The sequence below is a fragment of the Myxine glutinosa genome, unplaced genomic scaffold, assembly GCF_964187855.1.
Source record: "Myxine glutinosa unplaced genomic scaffold, kmMyxGlut1.1 SCAFFOLD_3713, whole genome shotgun sequence".
NCBI lineage: Eukaryota > Metazoa > Chordata > Myxini > Myxiniformes > Myxinidae > Myxine > Myxine glutinosa.
Genome location: NW_027619805.1, coordinates 6,698 through 30,079, shown reverse-complemented (window position 1 = coordinate 30,079; position 23,382 = coordinate 6,698). Strand labels below are relative to the sequence as shown.

The 23,382-nt window shown below is 43.9% G+C and overlaps 1 protein-coding gene across 1 annotated transcript; it reads left to right on the top strand.

Annotated features, from left to right (window-relative positions):
* Positions 1-3,233: 3,233 nt before the first annotated feature.
* LOC137416164 (piezo-type mechanosensitive ion channel component 2) lies at positions 3,234-21,442 on the top strand (the record flags this gene model as incomplete). Its single annotated transcript, XM_078769655.1, has 8 exons — positions 3,234-3,325; positions 5,143-5,290; positions 9,612-9,826; positions 10,958-11,116; positions 15,898-16,045; positions 20,585-20,773; positions 20,938-21,021; positions 21,243-21,442. Coding segments are annotated over exons 1-8 (1,145 nt in total), but the record flags the coding sequence as incomplete, so codon positions are not given.
* Between the last annotated feature and the right edge of the window lie 1,940 nt (positions 21,443-23,382).

Sequence of the window (23,382 nt, the reverse complement as noted above, 5' to 3'; positions counted from 1 at the left end):
CTGCCAACATCACCGCTTTGCACAAAAAAGGTGCAAAAACAGATCCCAGCAACTACAGACCAATCAGCCTTCTCCCAATTATCAGCAAAGTCATGGAATCCATCATTGCTTCAGATATGAAATCTTTCCTCTTCTCCAATGGCTTGATCTCTGATCATCAATTTGGTTTCAGACCTGGACACTCCACTCTGGACATGCTGCTTCTGCTTTCTCAACAATGGATGGAGGTCCTCAATGCCAAACAGTAAATTAGAGCAGTCTCCCTTGACATATCACGTGCCTTCGATACGGTCTGGCACCCAGCTCTGCTCACCAAACTCTACTCCTATGGTTTCCATGGAAATCTCCATGCATGGCTTGCGGACTTCCTCTCTGGTCGTAGTCAACGTGTGGCCCTGAATGGATTTCTCTCATCTCCCATTCCTGTTCAGGCTGGAGTTCCCCAAGGCAGTGTGCTGGGCCCTGTGCTTTTTCTGGTCTTTATCAATGATCTCTCCGACTCTCTGGAAAATCCTCTCTATCTCTTTGCTGATGACTCCACTCTCTGCTGCTCCATTCCTCTTCCCTCAGATCGGCAGGCTGCAGCCTCCTCACTCTCTGAAGACCTGGACAAAATCACAGACTGGTCAAACAAGTGGAACATGTCTTTCAATCCTGACAAATCTCACACTCTTACTATGTCTCTCCGAAAAGATCGACTGGACAACCCTCCCATCTACTTTCTCAACAATCCTCTCCAAGAAGTTCTGTCGCTCAAGCTTTTGGGTCTCACTATCTGCCATGATCTTTCTTGGGAAAACCACATTTCCAAGCTGGCCTGCAAAGCCAGTCGCCGACTGGGCATCCTCCGTCGTGCGAAGTCCTTCCTAGGCACACCTGAGCTCCTCACCACATACAAGGCTTTCATCCGCAGCTCAATGGAATACTGTTCTCCCCTATGGGCTGGTGCTCCTGCCTCACACCTAGCCCGGCTTCACGCTGTTGAAACCAAAGCTTTCAGAATCATTGGAATCTCCCGCGATGAAGCTATCTCTGAGGGCCTTTCACTCACTCACCGCAGGCAGGTAGGTGGTCTTTCTGTCTTCTACCGACTCCTCTCCGGCCTTGCTCCCCCAGCTCTCTCTGTGCTCTGTCCCCCAAATATTCCTACAGGTCGCACAAGATCTGCCAGCAAGCCTCTGATGGTTAAACTGCCAAAATCTCGACTCTCTGCTCACCTTCACTCCTTCATTCCTCTTTTCTCCCACCTCTGGAACAAACTCCCACACTCCCTTCAATCCCACTCCTCCCTCCAGGTCTTTAAAAAAGCTGTTCACCACCATCTCTTATCTTCACCCATCCAAAACCTTGATCTTTTCTACCCCCGCTAATTCACCCCAGATCCACCTTGTATGAAATTCCAACTTCTTTCCTGGAAGTCCTGGCAGTGTCCATATGTTTTATACCTCTCCCACCGCCCCCTTCCCATGCCCCCCCCCCCAAAGCCCTCGCCCTCTCTTAGATCTCTCGATGTCTCCATGTCTCTCGGTCCCTGCTCTCAAATGTTGTGTTTGTGTCCTTCCCCCTCTCTCCCCATCTTGTCTACCGCTCCCGATGTTATATGTTTTATGTGTCGGTTTGTCTTTCTGTGTGATTAATGTTCGCTCTTTCACGAGCCTCGATCTTGTATACAAAAAAAAGAAAAAAAGAAAAAAAAGAAAAGACCAGTTTCAACGCTTCTTTGTCATATTACATGCGTATAATTTGCATAAATTAGACCGTCAATAAAAAACAAGGAAAAACAAAGAACACATTTCTACTTCTATCTTCTATGTCACCTATCATTCTTTTCACACAAAACTTGGTACATGTATTATACATGTGTTACTCTACTACCTGACGAGAGGATTTTGTGAAATTATGTCAAATGTTCACTAATTAGCTAATTATGCCAATTACCAGATAAAACTTGGTTGTCCTTCAATAAATCCACAATGGCTACTCCTATAAACAAAAGCCTTCATCATTTTAAAGGAAGTGATATTCTGAATATCCTGTCCAAATTTCAGCCCAAATGAATGACGCATTTCCCAAGTTATAACAAATTTCATGCAAAATATTATATTGAATTGAATTGAAATTTGAATTTTTCAATATTTAGGGGTACTTCTATGACCTCTAATAGCATGATTCTTGTTTATAAGACTATAAGGAAACTGTTCAGCTAAAAAAAAAAAAAAAAAAAAAAAAAAAAAAAAAAAAAAAAAAAAAAAAAAATCACCTGTTCACCAGTACTACACCCTTAATAACTCATGGAACGATTTGGCAAAGTCGGGTTTGTTGTCGGCGACTAAACCGACACCCCTCACTGGCTTTACTTGTGGGGAGGGTGACTGAGACACCCTGGCAGGAATAAAAACAATACCTGACAAAGGGTGGATGAGCTCCCGAAAGGAGCCAACAGCTATCAAGTAAGGAGGTCGTGTCTCCTAAAAACAACCATCCGGTTTGGACCTGTTCAGGTCCTACCAAAGACTTTAAAAATGGTACGTGCTGCTTCCTTACTTGAAAAGGACAGAGCACAGATAATCTCCCTCGGTTGGCATGTATGGGGAAGAGGAAATTCCTCTTGAGGAAATGCTCCAATGAGTGCGGTGAGAAAAGTGGCGCCATTGTTATGACGTCGCTGGTACCTATAGCATCCCAGGAAGTGACGGTAGTGATGGCACTTCCCACATGCTCAGTGGCTGTGTTAAGCATTTGTCTCGTGTGTGTGTGTGTGTGTGTGTGTGTGTGTGTGTGTGTGTGTGTGTGTGTGTGTGTGTGTGTGTGTGTGTGTGTGTGTGTGTGTGTGTGTGTGTGTGTGTGTGTGTGTGTGTGTCTCTCGAATCTACATTACAGTACATATCTTTATGTGGAGGCAAAGTACAGTTGCTCTTTCGGAGATTTTGCAATCTCCCCCAATTTGGTACTTTAGTGATTTCTTGTGGTGTCTTTATCAAACTTGTAAGTTATAAAAACGTTTGAGAACAAAAGGTGTGGCCTTTACAACGATGCAAGGGTGATTTGAGGCGACGCAAATCGAGTTGTGGTATGAATAACGTGGCGATGTATTTGTGAAACGATATAAAAAGGGGAAATCCGCAACAATCCGATTAAATTCCCCTCGTTGGATGTTTGGTCTCCCACCCACATCACCGTGACCCTGTGTGTCCTGTTTGCTTTCTTCTGGTGTTTAAACCCTTTTAGTCGTCGGTGTTGATGATCCCCCAGCTGGTCGGTGGACAATCTGGAGAAATCGAATTGTGAACATAATCAGGAAAGTCATTTCCTTCATTATCCAAATGTGAGTTAATTTTTCCATTATTCCTGTTCTTCTTATCCATCTCCGTCTTCTGTTCTTCTTCTCAATCTCTATCTTCTGTTCTTCTTCTCCATTTCTATCTTCTGTTCTTCTTCTCCATCTCTGTCTTCTGTTCTTCTTCTCCATCTCTATCTTCTGTTCTTCTTATCCATCTCTGTCTTCTGTTCTTATCCATCTCTGTCTTCTGTTCTTTTTATCCATCTGTCTTCTGTTCTTCTTATCCATCTGTCTTCTGTTCTTCTTATCCATCTGTCTTCTGTTCTTCTTATCCATCTGTCTTCTGTTCTTCTTCTCCATCTCTGTCTTCTGTTCTTCTTCTCCATCTCTATCTTCTGTTCTTCTTCTCCATCTCTGTCTTCTGTTCTTATCCATCTCTGTCTTCTGTTCTTCTTATCCATCTGTCTTCTGTTCTTCTTATCCATCTCTATCTTCTGTTCTTCTCATCCATCTCTGTCTTCTGTTCTTCTCATCCATTTCTGTCTTCTGTTCTTCTTATCCATCTCTATCTTCTGTTCTTCTTATCCATCTCTGTCTTCTGTTATTCTTGTCCATCTCTGTCTTCTGTTCTTCTTATCCATCTCTGTCTTCTGTTCTTCTTATCCATCTCTGTCTTCTGTTCTTCTTATCCATCTCTGTCTTCTGTTCTTCTTATCCATCTCTGTCTTCTGTTCTTCTTATCCATCTCTATCTTCTGTTCTTCTAATCCATCTCTATCTTCTGTTCTTCTAATCCATCTCTGTCTTCTGTTCTTCTTATTCATCTCTATCTTCTTATCCATCTCTGTCTTCTGTTCTTCTTCTCCATCTCTATCTTCTGTTCTTCTTCTCCATCTCTATCTTCTGTTCTTCTTCTTCATCTCTATCTTCTGTTCTTCTCCAGCTCTGTCTTCTGTTCTTCTTCTCAATCTCTATCTTCTGTTCTTCTTCTCCATCTCTATCTTCTGTTCTTCTTCTCCATCTCTATCTTCTGTTCTTCTTCTCCATCTCTATCTTCTGTTCTTCTTCTCCATCTCTATCTTCTGTTCTTCTTCTCCATCTCTATCTTCTGTTCTTCTTCTCCATCTCTATCTTCTGTTCTTCTTCTTCATCTCTATCTTCTTCTCCATCTCCAACTTCTGTTGTTCTTCATCTCTATCTTCTGTTCTTCTCCATCTCTGTCTTCTGTTCTTCTTCTCAATCTCTATCTTCTGTTCTTCTTCTCCATCTCTATCTTCTGTTCTTTTTCTCCATCTCTATCTTCTGTTCTTCTTCTCCATCTCTATCTTCTGTTCTTCTTCTCCATCTCTATCTTCTGTTCTTCTTCTCCATCTCTATCTTCTGTTCTTCTTCTCCATCTCTGTCTTCTGTTCCTCTCCATTGCTCTTTTGTGCCCCTTGTGCAACGCATTTACAAAACTTGCAAAAGGTAGCCAACCGTTTCTCACTAACAGGTAACGTGCTTATGAAATGGTGTATTCTTTTTTTTCTAGTTACTGTATTTTTATTTTATTTAGCCACTGAGAGTTTAATGTAAGTTATAAATCATGCAACATTTATTCCATAGAATTAACAAATCCATCCATGAACACCCTCTCCCACCCTCTCCCTTCCTCTCCCACCCTCTCCCTCCCTCTCCCTCCCTCTCCCACCCTCTCCCTCCCTCTCCCTCCGTCTCCCACCCTCTCCCTCCCTCTCCCACCCTCTCCCACCCTCTCCCACCCTCTCCCTCCCTCTCCCTCCCTCTCCCACCCTCTCCCACCCCCTCCCTCCCTCTCCCTCCCTCTCCCACCCCCCCCCCCACCCTCTCCCTCCCTGTCCCCAGGCTGTTCAAGGTGTATCGTCCAATTCACCAATTCTTCTACAACATCGTCCACCCGGAGTACAGCACCGTGACCGACGTTTACGTTCTCATGTTTCTGGCCGATGTCGTCGACTTCATTATTATTATATTCGGCTACTGGGCTTTTGGGGTGAGATAGGGATGTAATGAAGGAACAGAACCTGGGAATTGACCACCAATCGAATGCTCGCTTTGATATATTTTGGTATCTACCGTCTCCGTCTATTTTCTCCTCTGGCCCTGCTGTTGGTGTTTCCTGCTTTTGTTCTGTTGTGTCCTGCTCTGGTCTGTGTTCTAGCTCTTCCACGAGCCTTCACTTTGCATACCTAAAAACAAACCCTCATGATGATCACGTGACTTGCTCAGTAGTGCTTTTGAGCATTTTTCCGCAACTAGTAAGGCCATTTTATGAGATATTTCACAAATCTGTTAACTAAATTGTTACCAAAAAATTTATTCACCAATATGTTTGTAAAGGTGTGTAATAACATGTGTTAAAATGTTGAAGTTCAACTCCCGTGGGAAACCCAGAAAAAAAGCTGTTGAATTCGGGTACCGAAAAATTATTTTCGAGAATTTTTTTTTTAAATCGGCCCTTAAGTAACTTATGAGGGGTCAAATAAGGGTTTTTCATGATTCTGAGTTGATTGTTAACATTTATATTTTCACTTTTACATTTACACACAAAGTAGCTCACTGAGGGTGAGCACCCAGCATTTGTGGCCAGAAAAACTGTTTCTCATTCTTCCTCTGCTCAGTCCACCTTGTGACTTGGCTGCCTTCATTAATGTCTGCTCAATGCAAATGTCACACCATGTGCCGGACCACTCATGACTTGAGTAACGGACAACGTGGTTCCCGTGGGCAGTGAGACGTTCTAAGGTGTCTTTGTAAGCAGGCAAAGTTTCTAGTTCCTTCATGAGTTGACAGTACAGCCGTGCGCCCTTGGCATACTGATGATGGCCTGCAGCGGCAAAGATATGAAGCATCTTGGTAACAATGCAGGACAGATGCCCATTGTGGTCTGCAAGTCGCTCGGTTCTGATAAAGACCTTGATCACATCTACCATGTGGTGGTACTCCACCCAGAGTGCAGGTGTTCTTCCTCCTTTTGCGAGTCGTTTGAAGGTTTCTTCAAACCTTTGCTCAAACACTGGCACTACTGGGTCTGAGTGTCTGGCTCCCATCTTCCCATCAGCCACCTTCTCCATGAAGGTCTTCATGTCACCACGCTCCTCCTCAGTGAAGGCAAGTTTCATGATGTGTTGATAGATGGCTGCATCGATGAGGAGGTGAACACGGATTGCCTTGTCAAAACATCCTCCATCCATGATGTGGATGGCTGTCGTACTTCCAGGATAGATCAACTGGATCACATCTAGTAGTCCAGAATCTTCCATGATGTTACCCATTGATCCAAGATAAGACTTCAGCAGGTGAAAACCACCCAACCTTGGAATGACGGGTAGATTTGCCTGCTTTATTATATTCACAGCCTTCAGCCAAATCGGAAGATCAAAGGTCACTATAGCGACCCCAGCACGCCGTATGCCCTCTTTCGGAGTGGTGAAGATGGTGTTGAGGTCATTAGGGTCTCCTTCAATAACTGGGAGGAACTCGATCTGTGTGCTCTGCTTTGCATCATTAGCATGGATTCTCTTCATCCAGCCATTCCAGTTGGAGTGTGGGAACTCAGGATCGTTGGCTTTGATCAACCACCCCGCTGCCCAGAGTGTGTCACCTGGAGTGAGGAGTGGCTGATCATGAGCCAGGGAGGAGGAAAGCTCAGCGAGGGGGAGAAACATGATCGCGTTCGTTCCTATCTGTTTCCTGTTCGTAAATGGAATAATCTTTACTTCAGTTCCTCTCAGGATCTTAGCTTTGTCGAGTGCCTTCAACTTCACCCGGGGGAAAGCTGCTGTTGTCTGTGGATCTGGCAAAGGTGGTGCCGGAGAGGTGACTTCGATCCAACCCATTGAGTGAAATGGAGTGTTTCCGTGAATAGAGACAATGTTTAAATCTATATTGTCTCGAACAAACTGAGTGACTGCATTGTTTGTTTCCCCAACCTCCATAAAGACCACCTGATCATTACTTGACAATTCACTTTCACTGGCTGGCACTTTGGCTGTCATCACTGATTGATCCTCAAGCGCAGCATCAACCACAACCTCATCATTGATCTGTTCATCGGTTTCCTCCACAATGGTGTCAAGAGTGCCAGAAGTATCTGGAACATCATCTCCACTCCTACTATTAAGGAAGCAGTATTTGTAGTTTTGTGTCTCCGTGTAAGACTCAGTGTATCCCAGCCGGTGGAACTTGTTGAGCATCCATTTTGACCCAAATCTATGATCAAGTTGTATGGCAAGCCCCATTTGGTGTGGCAATACTCCAGACCGAGGTCGACAGGCCTTAATAAAATTCTGCCCGCAAACGGCAACTCTTTCGTCTGTCTTGACAATCGGTCTCAAGAACATCTGAAGGCTTGCAGGAACAAGTGTCAGCTGACTATCGATGTCAGTCATACTGTGTGTGGTGGGGTATGACTTTGGACCTAAATCAATCAAGGCAATATCATTGGATATGAACTTGAGTGCCGTCTTTATGATCTGAGTCTTCTCATCTCCATGGTCAAGATTAGCATGATGCGCTCGCAGAATATTGTCGGTGCCATCTTTGAGACAGAGTACATCTGCCCTTCTTTCCTGTGTTGTGAAATACAAGGTGTCTTCGTATTTCTCTAGAAGTTTTATCTTTAGCCAATGCTTTGAATAAGAAAGGCTCTTCTCTGGTGACTGATCAAACTCCTGCAGCTTTTCATGGACTTGGTCCATGTTCATTACCCCATGCTCTAATTCTGAGTCTAACCATTCGCAGAATTCAATAAAAACTGCCTCTTGCTCCTCATCAATACCCCTCTGTCCTCTCTTCCTTTTTCCTTCCTCATCAGTCTTGGACAAACTGTCACCTCTCGCAAACATAAGTTTGCATCGCAAATGGTACAGTGTTTCTTCTGCTACCAAGTCGTTGATCCCTTCCAGGCGTCCAGTGACTTCAGTGCCCCAGTCATCCCCGCGACTCCGTGCTGTCTTCAGCAAGCTTGCCTTCAGTGTATCTGCAGTCAAATTATCTGGCACTCTGTATTTCTTTCTAGCTTGTGCTGGATTATTTTTGTAGAGCTGGGCTGGTTGGTTGCAAATAATGCATACATCCTTATACAGGAGGTCAACTGACTGTGATCTTCTAGAACTGCAGCCAGTTGATGAACTGAACTCACAAGTAGTGCGTCTTCTCTTCAACTTTGATGACTCTTTCTCTGCCTTTGATGCTTGAGCTGACTTCTTGGTGGTTGCAACAAAGTTGTTGTACAGATCATTTTTACACTTCTGGTGGTACCTCAGTTTTCCTTCCTTTTGAGCCTCCTTCATACGTTCCACAACAGTAACATTTTCGACAGTTTCTGCTTGTTTCAATAAAGTTGAGTATCCCTTTGGAGTTGCCTGTATGAGCCTTTCAGCTGGTGTATCCGAGCGTGCACAGATGAAGCAATTGAGCACAGGTGGAGTAACGTCTTCATCCATATTGCTAGACTCCATGTCCTGCAAAGTAGAAAATGAGATATATTTAGAAATTATTTTTCCACAAAGGAGTGTCTGTGGTGAAATATAAATGTTAACAATCAACTCAGAATCATGAAAAACCCTTATTTGACCCCTCATAAGTTACTTAAGGGCCGATTAAAAAAAATAAAAATTCTCGAAAATAATTTTTCGGTACCCGAATTCAACAGCTTTTTTTCTGGGTTTCCCACGGAAGTTGACCTTCAACATTTTAACACATGTTATTACACACCTTTACAAACATATTGGTGAAGAAATTTTTTGGTAACAATTTAGTTAACAGATTTTCATATGTTTCCCTTACTAAACATGTGAATCCAGGTTCAAATTGCACGTATTGTGTTAATCCGTCCATTGTCGTTCTTGACTACCTTGAGGTCTCCTGATATCTTATTTGTGTAAAAGTGCATTGCTGTCACTTAAGGTCCTTGCAAAGAGGACATTAATGACATTGTCCCTTTGCTTTGAGCTCCCTTCAAGTTAATTTACTTGTCCAGTAATTACTCAAGTCTCTCATGTCTACATGCTCCGTATGCTTTGTCAATGGAGATTGTGTTGTAATTTATAATCATTTTCACCTCCATCACTTCATTCACTTCATCGCCAATTTTATCTTGAGTAGTAATTATGTGCGAAAGTGAAATTTCCATTCTGAAAACCATCAGCCTCCTCCAGCCCATTGTAAACTCATAAAAAGCAAGTTTAACTGATCATGCTGTGCTGGGACATGCTTTGGGGGATTGGGGGGGCTGGGTGGGAGGTGGGGCGCAGGGAGGGAGGAGGTGACGAAAATTGTGATTACTAATGGATCGCTCTATTTCATTTCAGAAACACTCGGTGGACGCAGACATAACAGAGACGATATCCAAGAACCGTGTCCCCAAGGCCTTCCTTGTGATGCTTTTGATCCAGTTCTCAACAATGGTCATTGATCGTGCACTTTACCTACGGAAGACTGTCATGGGAAAGTGCATTTTCCAGGTGGTGCTAGTCATTGGAATTCACGTTTGGATGTTCTTCATCCTGCCCGGTGTCACTGAAATGTAAGAATGCTGATTAAGTTCAAGCCTCTCATGCACACTGTGCCCCCCTCTCTCTACACCCTCTCTCTATCTCTCCTCCCCATCTCCCTCTCTATCACTCTCTCTCCCTCTCTATCACTCTCTCTCTCCTCCCCCTCCCCCTCTCTCTCCCTCTCTCTCTCTCCCTCTGTCTCTCTCTCTCTCTCTCTTTCTCTCTTTCTCTCCCTCTCTCCCTCTCTCCCTCTCTCTCTCTCTCTCTCTCGTTTGACTCGTTATGCAGCCCCTGTGCTTTTCATTGGTTTTTAGCTGAAACTATAGATTTACATCACTTGTTTTCCCATAAAATCGGTTATAATCCTCCAATCAATTCAATATCCACTTTCCTTATACGTTGCAGCAGGAATTAGTAGTACAAGATGCCTTATTTTGATGCAAACTACACTTATTGAAGCTTGAACACCTGATTTTTCTGTCCTCCTATTACTTCTATCTCCACCATACGTCCCGTCCCTTTTCTCTCATTCCCAACTCGCGTTCCATCCATGGACATCTGTCCGTTAACATATGACTAAAACATCTTCTCCTCACAAACTACCCAATTTGGTATGATGCATCAGCACAGCAAGGTCTCATGGTGTTGTGCTCCCCATTCGGATGTGCCTCTATAAAAGGGTTTTCCCCCAAATATTGGTATTTACAGTAATTAAAAAATCTTCTTCTCAGAAAGTGCCAGACAGATCCAGACCAATCTCGCCAGGAGGAATCGGAACTAGGCCCTAACCTTAACTTGATACTCCTCATGGTCATATGTCCTACAGAAATGGGGCCACGGCCCCCTCCCATGACAATTATTGGAAATAAATATCCCCAATAACACTTTTTTCTTTTTTTTTTTGCAGATAATTTTTGCATAACCAAAATGTCCAGCACTACCAAACCAGCCTGACACAGCCTTTACCCAGATACTGTTTTGTCAGCACCAATGCTCTGTAAAGAGTATGGTATATTGATGATGATGACAATGATATCTTTCAGACGTTGCCACCATCAGCTGTGATGTGAATTTATAACAACATACTCGTTTCTTGCTTCTTCTTTTTTAAACACCTTTTTGAACCTCACCATCAGGCTGTTCTCATCCTTTACCCGCAGACCTTTCAACAAAAATACAGTAGCACAGGTGTGGTACGTCTCGAAATGCATCTACTTCGGCCTATCGGCGTACCAGATCCGCTGTGGTTACCCGACCCGCATCCTCGGGAACTTCCTAACCAAGCGTTACAACTACATCAACCTATTTCTCTTCCAGGGGTTGGTTCGTTTGACTTGATTTTGAGGCTTTATGGTGAAATTGCATTGATGCATAAACTGACGACTCCTTTAATGGTGCAATGTTTCTTCACGGATCCATTTTGAGCTTCATTTTTGATTTGCTGCTGTCCCCAGGTTGATTTCCATGTTACGTAGCTTTTCTCATAAAAAAATATTACATTTACTAGTGGTCACTCCTGCCCTCTGGGATTTTTTTTCCTGTGGGAGGGAGGGGGGGCATGGTGGAGAGAGGGAAGGGGTTCTTTTTGTATGCATGACCTGACCCTGGGTACCTTCAGCACATTTGCAAAATCAGTTGGGGATTGGGCCAGCCACTTTTTTTTTTTTAATGATCTTCAGGACTACACAAACATACATGGTGACAATTTCCTTGAGGGGGGAATTCAAATATACATAGAAATATATATATAAATATATATATATATATATATTCGGGAGATTAAATCAGACGCGGACGTAGCTTCAGGACGTCGATCTTTAATTGTCGACAAGCTTTCGACCAACAAAGGTCTTCTTCTTAGTCTACAGAAACAACAGGCATGTATGTCAGACAAGTATGTATAGTGATTAGGGTGGTGCTCAAAATAATGTTTTTAAAATATTTACTGGGACATGGCTTTATGTTGTTCCTTTTGTTCCAAAATGAAACGACACCAAATATGAAAGCAATCTGATTTTATTTAGGGGTGCCACATCAGCCTTCAATCTAAAGGTGTCTACAAAACTTTTCTATATATGGATCGAAAGCAAAACCAGAAGTTTGTTTTATGAAAATCCACCCTCCACTCACTTTCTTTGTATTCTAGCAAACACAAGTTACAATAGCTGCACAAATAGCACTATATTGCTATGAAAACTCAAATTCAATGATAACAATCCAAATGTTCAGTTCATAAAATGAAGAGACACCATATCACATAATATTAAAAAACCCAAATATAATGATAAATGTAACTCCTATTTCTGGGCATGTTTCACCACTGTTGCCTTCTTGGCATCGGGGTACATCTTCCTGTGAGCAGCAACAACTTGGAGCAGAGCTTGCTTTTGCTCTTCATCCTTTGTAAGGAGCTTATTGTAGTCTTGTATCAATGCGACACCCCTTTCTGCCCTGTCGTTCACCACGACTAAGCCACTGGCGGCTTTCTTTGCTTCCTGAAAGCTGGTTTCTTGCTCCCATGAACCAGGATCCTTATCCATCCAATCAGTTGGGGTCCCTAGGATGCTGAAGAAATGCTTGGTGTGTTTTGTTATGAGGCCAGCGATTGACAGGGCGGTTCCTCGTTTGATAGCTGGTCTCTTTGGAGAGGGGTTTTCACCGTCATTTTTCAATGCTTCAATCATATTGATCTTGCTTTCTTTGTCAATTCTGGTGTCAAAGAATGCAAATGCCACTAGTACTGGGCTCATGTACCACGTGTGGCGGCCAAGTGCCTTCAAGGCTGCCTGAGCCATCTTCTGATTGATTTGTTCAAACTTTTCCAACTTCTTGAAGAGGTTAATGTCATTCAGGGGAGCCTCAATAGCTTGTGGAGCCCGAAACCAAGCCTGCACATACACAAGGCAGACAAAAATGTTGAAGGCTCGGAGTTCTCTCGCCTCTCGAAGTGTCAAGTGGAACTCTGACCGAAACATGAACACCTGTAGTGAATATAGTGCTTTTGCCATCCATCTGGCTCTGTGCATTGCTCCTGGAGCCATGATCCGGATTCCACGAGGTGGGATTCCTCCCATGTAGATGACAGTCAGTTCTAGGAGTTCATGATAATCATCTCGTGGCTGCTGATCTTTCAAACACACAAGAACGTTTTTGCTTCCAACACAGTGTCTACAGATCCCATTGAAGCCTTCCTCTCTGAGAATTGATCGTGAAGAAACTTCCTGTCCTCGGGGTTGGTGATTATGGCCTCCGAATCTGCATGCCTAAGATCAAACGTCTTCTCCAAGGAGGCCTTGAAGGATGCTTCCTTTTTCTCTTGGGTCGCACCACCCCGCTTTGCACCTTTTTGGAGGCTCCTCCATTCTTCATATAGCCTCTCCAAACGATGGATGCAGTGCTGCTTCGTCGTTGTAGGTAGGTGAGCTTTTTCCCAGAACTTCACAACCTCTTCAATGGTGAGGGTTGCACTCTCCCGGGCAGTGCGATTCTCCTTCTTCAGGTGATGGAAAAACAGGACAAGAGATTGATGCACAGTCGGGAGCTTGGCACCTTTGATGGCATCTCCAGAAGTGGACCCAATGAGATACACATTATCCTGAGCCCGAGTTTTCAATGAAACACTGGTACTAGCACATGCCATATCTGCAAAATAAGCAAGAATGTCGGTAAAATCCTGTTAATTCTTACTCCACAGGGTCACTCTCTACAAAAGAGCCACAGTCAATAAGTTAGGCCTACATATTACACACTAAAAAAGCGTACCCCTGACCCCGTGAACCTGTACAAAACATGCATGAAAATTGCCCAGATAGTGATCATAGGAAGTCTCAAAACTGTATGGATAATATATTGTATATATATAATGTATAATGTGTATTTATGTATATTTATTATTTAATGTATATTTACTATATATTTATTTTTAATATTATATTTAATGTATATATATAATTATGTATTTATTTTGTGTATATACAGCCCAAAAAATGGAAATTCCTATTTTTGCATGGGGGAAAATTCATCACTGATGTGGCACCCCTACATATTATTGGATTCCATTCAAATTTGGTGTGGTTTCCTTTGACACCAAAAGGAACAAAAATAGACCATGTCCCAGAGAACATCTGCATTTTGCTTTTTTGAAGCCCACCCTAATAGTGATATGTGTGTAAGATGTGTGACATGTGTAGAAAATGCATACAAAAGGAAGAGCCACGCTGAAGCTCACTCATCGTCCCAAAGTTCAACGGAAGTGAAGCGCAACTTACAGTTTCGGGTCGCGTTACAGTTCCGGTGCACGTGCATCTTCTTCGGCCTATCGGCGTACCAGATCCGCTGGTATTTGTATATGCACGTGCACCGTTACAGTTCCGGTGCACGTGCATATACAAATATAGAGATACATACATACATAAACACACAAGCATATATTCATATACCATTTATATTCATATAATATATTTATATATTTATTTATATATTTATATAAATGACATATGAATGTAGAATGAAAGAATGAGTGAATGAATGAGTGAATGAATGAATGAATGAATTGGTGAATGAATGGGCTACGGTTAATGATTTGATTGGGTTGATGTTGGAACATTCTTTAATCATCAAAATTTATGCCATGAGGGATTTTTGTCCGAAGTTTGTGTATCCAAAAGGACTCACGTTTCAGAATCGTGGTGTGTGATCGATTTGTGATTGATTCAATGGCAGAGATTTGAATGTCATTTATCGAGTGATCCGGTTGATTAAAGTGTATCGTGTAAGGTGGAGATATGCCCTGACTGGTGTGGAAGTTATTGATTTCTGACCGGGTGTTATTAAATCGTGTGTAGAGTGTATTCTCAGATTTTCCAACATATTGTTTGTTGCACTTTTGGCAAGTGATTAGGTATATGACCCATGGTATAATCACATGGTATAATCATATACACAGTGTATTCAGACCCCTTCACTTTTTTCACATTTTGTTATGTTGCAGCCTTATGCTGAAATCGTTTAAATTCATTTTTCCCCTCATCAATCTACACTCAATACCCCATAATGACAAAGAGAAAACAGGATTTTAGAAAGTTTTGCAAATTTATTAAAAAGAAACAACTGAAATATCACATTTACATAAGTATTCATACCTTTTGCTATGACACTTGAAATTTAGCTCAGGTTCCTCCCATTTCTCTTGATCATCTTTGAGATGTTTCTACACCTTGATTGGAGTCCACCTGTGGTAAATTCAATTGATTGGACATGATTTGGAAAGGCACACACCTGTCTATACAAGGTCTCACAGCTGACGATGCATATCAGGGCAAAAACCAAGCCATGAGGTCGAAGGAACTGCCTGCGGAGCTCAGAGACAGGATTGTGTCGAGGAACAGATTTGGGGAGCCCTACAAAAAAATTTCTGCTGCATTGAAGGTTCCCAAGAGCACAGTGGCCTCCAGGATTCTTAAATGGAAGAAGTTTGGAACAACCAGGACTCTTCCTAGAGCTGGCCTCCCGGCCAAACTGAGCAATCAGGGGAGAAAGGCCTTGGTAAGAGAGGTGACCAAGAACCCGATGGTCACTCTGGCTGAGCTCCAGAGATCCTGTGTGGAGATGGGAGAAACTTCCAGAAGGACAACCATCATTGCAACACTCCTCCGATCTGGGCTTTATGGCAGAGTGGCCAGACGGACGCCTCTCCTCAGTGAAAGACACATGAAAGCCCACAGAATCTTGTTTCTCACAGTCTGAGAGTCCTTTAGGTGCTTTTTTGCAAACTCCAAGCGGGCTTATATATATACGGTACAGCCATATATGCATCTGCTCCATTATAGATAGATTGCTCTGATTGCTAAACGTCACTTATAATACAGTTATTGTTATACTTTGGGTGTTTATACTTCGGTATATAAATAGTACAGATAAAAGTACGAGTATATCCCCAACCATTCGAAGATGTTAGTTATGGCGAGTAGACAGTGATAACTACAAGGATAGAAGGAAGTTTTGTTACCTCGAGAGATTTCAAGTGATGTGTTTCATGGCGGATTTGTAACTTCTGCCTATCCTTTGTCAATCACCCCACACGGTGGACCATGACTCCTAGGTTCCGCCTTATACCATTCCTCATCGAGCTGCGAGCTGTCATGGACTGGGTTTGGACGGACACCACATTGAGCCTGTCCAACTGGATGTGCGTGGAAGATATTTACGCGAATGTCTTCATTCTCAAGTGCTGGCGGGAATCTGAAAAGGTGAATTTAACAATTCTTCTCGAAAAACGTAGGAAATTGTGTGCCAGTGGTGACTGTCACTTTGCCAGTATCCATGGTGACCCTCTACTGCAGGTAATGAGGACCGTGGTGTCTGTGCCTGATATTGTGGCAATCTCTAACCATACGTGATGCTTCATACATCTCTCTGAATGAGTGTCATGTCTAGTTGTATCAAACACATGGGCGTCGATGACCACTTAAAAGTGGGGGGAGGGAGGGAGGACATCGCAAATATAAATCGCAGAGACAATAGTGATGATCAGACAAGCCTAGCCACAGCAACATGTTGATTCTCGACAGTCTTTGCTGTGGTGCATTCTGGGTATTTAATCTGACCCCATTTGCCATGTTTCTTTGAAATAATTTAACTAAGAAAGTGGGTGTTTTTAATTTTGAGCTTCTTCTTGGTGCCAAAGTTTATTATTGCACTCACTCATTTTTTATTTTTTTATTTTTTTGTATACAAGATCGAGGTCGATCGATTATCGAGGTCGATTCGAGGTCGATTATCGAGGACAAGATCGAGGTCGATTGCTGAATTAACGCCAGGGGGGTTGACTCAGCCTGTCATCCTTCCGAGGTCGGCTAATTGAGTACCAGTTCACTGGTAATTCCCTGTTTGTCGTTAAAGGCGGCAAAAAGGGTTGGCGTCAGGAAGGGCATCCGGCCGTAAAACATTGCTTCAAAAAGGGGACCAAAAAACAACAAAAACCACGGTGCCCGAAAAAGGCCAACCCCCGCTTGCGGGGAAAAATGGCCTCTAAAGGTGGTTATACAAGATCGAGGCTCGTGAAAGAGCTAACATTAATCACACAGGAAGACAAACCGACACATAAAACATACAACATGGGGAGCGTTAGACAAGATGGGGAGAGAGGGGGAAGGACACAAACACAACATTTGAGAGCAGGGACATCGAGAGATCTGTGGGAGGGAGAGGGCTTTGGGGGGGGGGCATGGGAAGGTGGGGGTGGGAGAGGTATAAAACATATGGACACTGCCAGGACTTCCAGTAAAGAAGTTGGAATTTCAAACAAGGTGGATCTGGGGTGAATTAGCGGGGGTAGAAAAGATCAAGGTTTTGGATGGGGGAAGATAAGAGATGGTGGTGAACAGCTGTTTTAAAGACCTGGAGGGAGGAGTGGGATTGAAGAGAGTGAGGGAGTTTGTTCCAGAGGCGGGAGAAAAGAGGAATGAAAGAGTGAAGGTGAGCAGAGAGCCGAGATTTCGGCAGTTTAACCATCAGAGGGTTGCTGGCAGATCTTGTGCGACCTGTAGGAATATTTGGGGGACAAAGCACAGAGAGAGCTGGGGGAGCAAGGCCGGAGAGGAGTCGGTAGAAAACAGAAAGACCACCTACCTGCCTGCGGTGAGTGAGTGAAAGGCCCTCGGAGATAGCCTCATCGCGGGAGATTCCAATGATTCTGAGGCCTTTGGTTTCAACAGTGTGAAGCCGAGCAAGGTGTTAGGCAGGAGCACCGGCCCATAGGGGAGAACAGTGAGCTGCGGATGAAAGCCTTGTATGTGGTGAGGAGCTCGTGTGCCGAGGAAGGACTTCGTACGACGGAGGATGCCCAGTCGGCGACTGGCTTTGGAGGCCAGCTTGGAAATGTGGATTTCCCAAGAAAGATCATGGCAGATAGTGAGACCCAAAAGCTTGAGCGACAGAACTTCTTGGAGAGGATTGTTGAGAAAGTAGATGGGAGGGTTGTCCAGTCGATCTTTTCGGCGAGACATAGTAAGAGTGTGAGATTTGTCAGGATTGAAAGACATGTTCCACTTGTTTGACCAGTCTGTGATTTTGTCCACGTCTTCAGAGAGTGAGGAGGCTGCAGACTGCCGATCTGCGGGAAGAGGAATGGAGCGGCAGAGGGTGGAGTCATCAGCAAAGAGATAGAGAGGATTTTCCAGAGAGTCGGAGAGATCATTGATGAAGACCAGAAAAAGCACAGGGCCCAGAACACTGCCTTGGGGAACTCCAGCCTGAACAGGAAGGGGAGATGAGAGAAATCCATTCAGGGCCACACGTTGACTACGACCAGAGAGGAAATCCGCAAGCCATGCATGGAGATTTCCATGGATACCATAGGAGAAGAGTTTGGTGAGCAGAGCTGGGTGCCAGACCGTATCGAAGGCACGTGATATGTCAAGGGAGACAGCTCTGATTTCCTGTTTGGCATTGAGGACCTCCATCCATTGTTGAGACAGCAGAAGCAGCATGTCCAGAGTAGAATGACCTGGTCTGAATCCAAATTGATGATCTGAGATCAAGCCATTGGAGAAGAGGAAGGATTTGATATCCTAAGCAATGATGGATTCCATGACTTTGCTGATAATTGGGAGCAGGCTGATTGGTCTGTAGTTGCAAGGATCTGTTTTTGCACCTTTTTGTGTAAAGCGGTAATGTTTGCTGATTTCCAGGATGCTCTCAGATGACCTTGAGCAAAAGAGGGGGTGAAAAGAACAGAGAGAGGGTGAGATAGAGTGGCAGAGCAGGATTTTAGGACCCGTGGGCTGATGCCGTCTGGTCCAGTTGCAGAATCAGAGTCAAGGTTTGACAAAAACTCCTCCACCTTGTCAGGAGAGGACACTGTTTTTTTTTGTTGTTTTTTTTTGTATACTGAATCGAGGCTCGTGAAAGAGCTAAAAGGAGCAGTTGGGTTTGACTGGGTAAGGTGGGAACAGAAAGAGATGGGTTTGGGACACAAGATTTTGAGGCAAACACAGAGTTGAGGCATTCGGCTTTGTCACGTGCAGTGTCAACTGTGTAGCCATTTGAGGTAAGGGAGGGGATGGAGGGGGAACAAACACCAGAAATGGATTTGACCAGACGCCACCAATATTTGGAGGAAGGAGACACGTTTGAGTTCATTCTTGAGTGTGGAGAGATAGTGCTTCCTGGCACTCCTGAGAGTAGACACACACTTGTTCCGAGCTTGTTGGGAGGAACTGAGATTGCCTTCAGTTGGATTAGCCTTCCAAGAGGCAAAGGCCAGTTGTTTCAGGGCAACTGCCTCACCACAAGATTCAGTGTACCATGGACGGGAGGAAGGGTAAGACAACTGAAGTCGAGATGGGATAAATCTGTGCATGAGAGAGAGCAGTTTGTGGAAGAATTAGGATGAAAAGTAGAAGTAACAATACAAGTATTAAAAATATATTTCATACTTTTATTGTTACTTCTACTTTTCATCCTAATTCTTCCACATCTACAAACATACAAACCCTTCTCCACCCCTCTCCCTCTTCTATCCTTTGCCTCCACTACTCCTCTCGCTACTCTCTCCCACCCCTCCCCAAAATACATAATGGTAGGGTCCATAGATAAGCTAGGCAGGGGGCTCCCTCCTTCTGACTCGCCCATTTCTTTATCTTTCTTTCCCTCTTCCTCATACTCTGTAGCGGCTGCTAACACAAAGTTGCTTGGGGAAGTTGTCTCAAGAGGATAGAGTAAAACTGGAAACAACAACCCGGAGAGCATTTGCTTGAGTACCACGATCGCATTGTTTCCATGGAAACTGCAATGTTGATAAGCAGTGCTGAGCACTCCATTCCGTTGGAGTGCTTGCTTGAGTGCTTTGCATCAAGCAAGCTGCTTGGCAACGGAACATACCCCTGGTGTTGGTATAGTACAGGCATGATGGGCCGAATGGCCTCCTGTGTCCGATTTCCTTGTTAAATATATCTAAATGTAAATTTTAATCACCTTCTGCATTAATCCCTTCCAGCGTTTATCATTTATCAAATTGACGGTGGATTTGGAATAGCTGGGATTAGCTTGTGGTTCGGACTAATGATGCCTGCGATCTGGACATGGACTGTGGTCCGTGGTCCGCCATTTGAGGACCCTTAGCACTCTAATTACCCATTCATTTCCGATGCAACAATGACTACATAAACTTTAAGTGCATGAAAACTCCACTATGTACGAGCAAAGAGGCTCCTTTACAAGATAACTCGAAGCAAGATATCAGCGCTGCAGTAGGAATGTCTGTCCATATCAGTACTCATCCATAAGTGATACATTTTCATTGCATGCACAACATGTAGTACGTGCTTACACCAACTTATGAAACACAGAATGTGCACAAGCCCACACCAATGTGCACAGTCTTTTATTAAATAACTCCCAACAGCGCAGTAATTGATTTAAGAGATAACTTATTTGGGGAAAGTTGATATTGATTTATACATAATTCGATGATGCATTTGGGGAACATCCTGTATCCAGGTCTGTGTTGATTTTACAGGGTGACACATTTTATGTTACATTCGAGCAAAGGTGGGGGTGGGGGAGGATTGATATGTTATACCCCCGAGTCAAAAAGTTGAGTGGGCCATGGTCCCCACCTATCGACGCCATCATCGAACGTGATTACATTTATTTTTGTTTATCATTGGGTTTAATTGTTTGCAGATAATTTTGATTGTCAGTCTTTACATTGCTATCCACTCTTATAGAATGGACAACAACTTGTGAAACCATTTATGTTGGCTCTTTACTCTTCTCCTTAACAGCGCTATCCACAGCCCAAGGGCCAGAAGAAGAAGAAGAGCGTGAAATACGGTATGGGTGGTATGATCGTCTTCCTGTTAATTTGCATCGTCTGGTTCCCACTGCTCTTCATGTCCTACGTGAGATCCGTTGCTGGGAATACAAACATTCCCATCTTTGCCACAATCACCATTTCTCTTGGTCACTACCAGGTAAGGTGCCGCCCTCATCGGATTGAATGCACACTTTGAATTATCCGATTATATAAGTGGATTCTCCAAGACCATTTTACTCTGTGAAAGCTAATGTTATTGTTTAAGAACAGTTTCATAAATCTCCAGAAAAAGTATAACAGGGTCTAACTGTCTCCCCACAGCCCATCTTCATAGCGCAGTCAACCGACATCAAAACGTTAACGCAGAGCGAGTACGAAGACCTGAAGGAAAAGTTCAAACCACAGGTGAGTCATCTGTTTTATTGGTTAAATGAAGAGTTTTTATATTTAGTATTTTATGGTTGGTTATGGTTAGACGTTTGTTTAAACAATGCAAGATAGAGCCACCGAAAGAGGTGCATTTGCCATGTTAGATCTGCATTTTAACCTCGGACCTTCTGAAAGGCATTGGGATACTAATATCCCATCCATGACATGTCATGAAGCATGCTTGCACATGTTTGCAGAATAAAGAAAACTCTCTATTTCGAGCTTCTCGGGCTGAAGAGAAGATCGAGGACTTCGAGCATGAAGACATTGCCAACATCTCATTCAACGAGCACTCAATCGCACTGTGGACCGTGAGTCCTCCGAGCCGGGCCGAGATGGTCCGTAAGATGAAGAACAACACGCAAATCTCTATTTTCTTCTCCTGGAAGCTGCAGAGGTTGGCACTTTGAACATCCAGACATCCTGTATGCTCTTCTTAGGCTAAACTTTCAATCTTAACACATGATAACCAAAGCCTTCGTTGATGTTTTTATTAATCAATAATTATTTACTCTCTTTTAATTAAGTTGGGCTGGCAGGATGACATCGAGGTACGCACACTCATCTCAAGCCGCCAGCCTGGGTTAAAATCCCGTCCTAACGATAAACCCCCATCCCTGTGTTTTTTATTTTTTATATACCATATATAATTTGTACACAAAGTCAAGGCTCGTGGAATAGCTAGTACACTGAGTGGATCAGGACGTAACAGACAAAAACAGGGTGCAAAAGGTATGGTAGAGAGGGGGGAACCACCAACAGCAGAGTTAAAGGCCAAGAGAGAGTGAGACTTGGACAAACAATGGGTGTGGGGTGAGTGGGGGAGGACAGCAGGAGAGGATGCATGGGATGGACAATATGGATAGAGAAGGAAATTCCAAGGAGGAAAAACTGGAAATTTGAGGGATGACACTCCATCAGCCTGGGGATGACAGCCTTGTCGGTGGATAAGAATTCAGGAGTACCAAGGAAGGACTTTGTACGACAGACGATGCCCAGGGAGGCTGGCTTTGGAGGCCAACTTTGAAATATGGTTTGCCCAAGAGAAATCATGACTCACAGTGAAACCCAGGACTGCATGACTGAACTTCCTAAAGAGGATTGTTAAGAAGGTAGATCAGAGGGTTTTCCAGACGGTTCTTTTGGAGAGAAATAGTGAGAGTGTGAGATTTGTCAGAATTCAAAGACATATTCCAAGTGTTTGACCATCTTGTGATTTTATCAAGGTCTGAAGAGAGGGAAAAAGCTGCAGTCTGTCTGAAGGATGAGGGATGTCATGGCAGAGGGTGGAGTCATCAGCGAATAGATAGAGAGGATTTTCCAGAGAGATCATTGATGAAGATCAGGAATAGAACTGGGCCCAGAACACTGCCTTGGGTACTCCAGCCTTGACAGGGAGAGGAGATGAAAGGATTCTGTTGAGAGCCACACGCTGCTTATGAGAGTAGAGGAAGTCAGTTTTTTTTTTTTTTCTTTCGTATACAGAATCGAGGCTCGTGAAAGAGCTAACATTTATCACACAAACAAATCAAACAGACAAACAAAATATATAAAAAGAGGGAGCGGTAGACAAAATGGGGAGAGAAGGGGAAGCACACAAACACAACATTTGAGAGCAGGGACATCGGGAGATGTGTGGGAGAGAGAGGGCTTGGGGGAAGGAGGCATGGGAAGGGGGGGGGGGGGGGAGAAGTATAAAACACAAGGACACCAAGGACTTCCGGGAAAGAAGTTGGTATTTCAAAAAGGTGGATTTGGGGTGAAATTAGCGGGGGTAGAAAAGATCAAGGTTTTGGATGGGGGAAGATAAGAGATGGTGGTGAACAGCTGTTTTAAAGACCTGGAGGGTGGAGTGGGATAGAAGAGAGTGAGGGAGTTTGTTTCAGAGGCGGGAGAAAAGAGGAATGAAGGAGTGAAGGTGAGCAGAGAGTCTTGATTTTGGCAGTTTAACCATAAGAGGGTTGCAGGCAGATCTTGTGCGATCTGTAGGAATATTTCGGGGACAGAGCCCAGAGAGAGCTGGGGGGGGGGGGGCAAGGCCGGAGAGGAGTCGGTAGAAGACGAAAAGACCACCAACCTGCCTGCGGTGAGTGAGTGAAAGGCCCTCGGAGTTAGCTTCATCGTGGGAGATTCCAATGATTCTGAACGCTTTGGTTTCAACAGCGTGAAGACGAGCTAGGTGTGAGGCAGGAGCACCGGCCCAGAGGGGAGAGCAGTATTCCATTGAGCTGCGGATGAAAGCCTTGTATAATGGTGAGGAGCTCAGGTGTGCCAAGGAAGGACTTTGCACGATGGAGGATGCCCAGTCGGCGACTGGCTTTGGAGGCCAGATTTGAA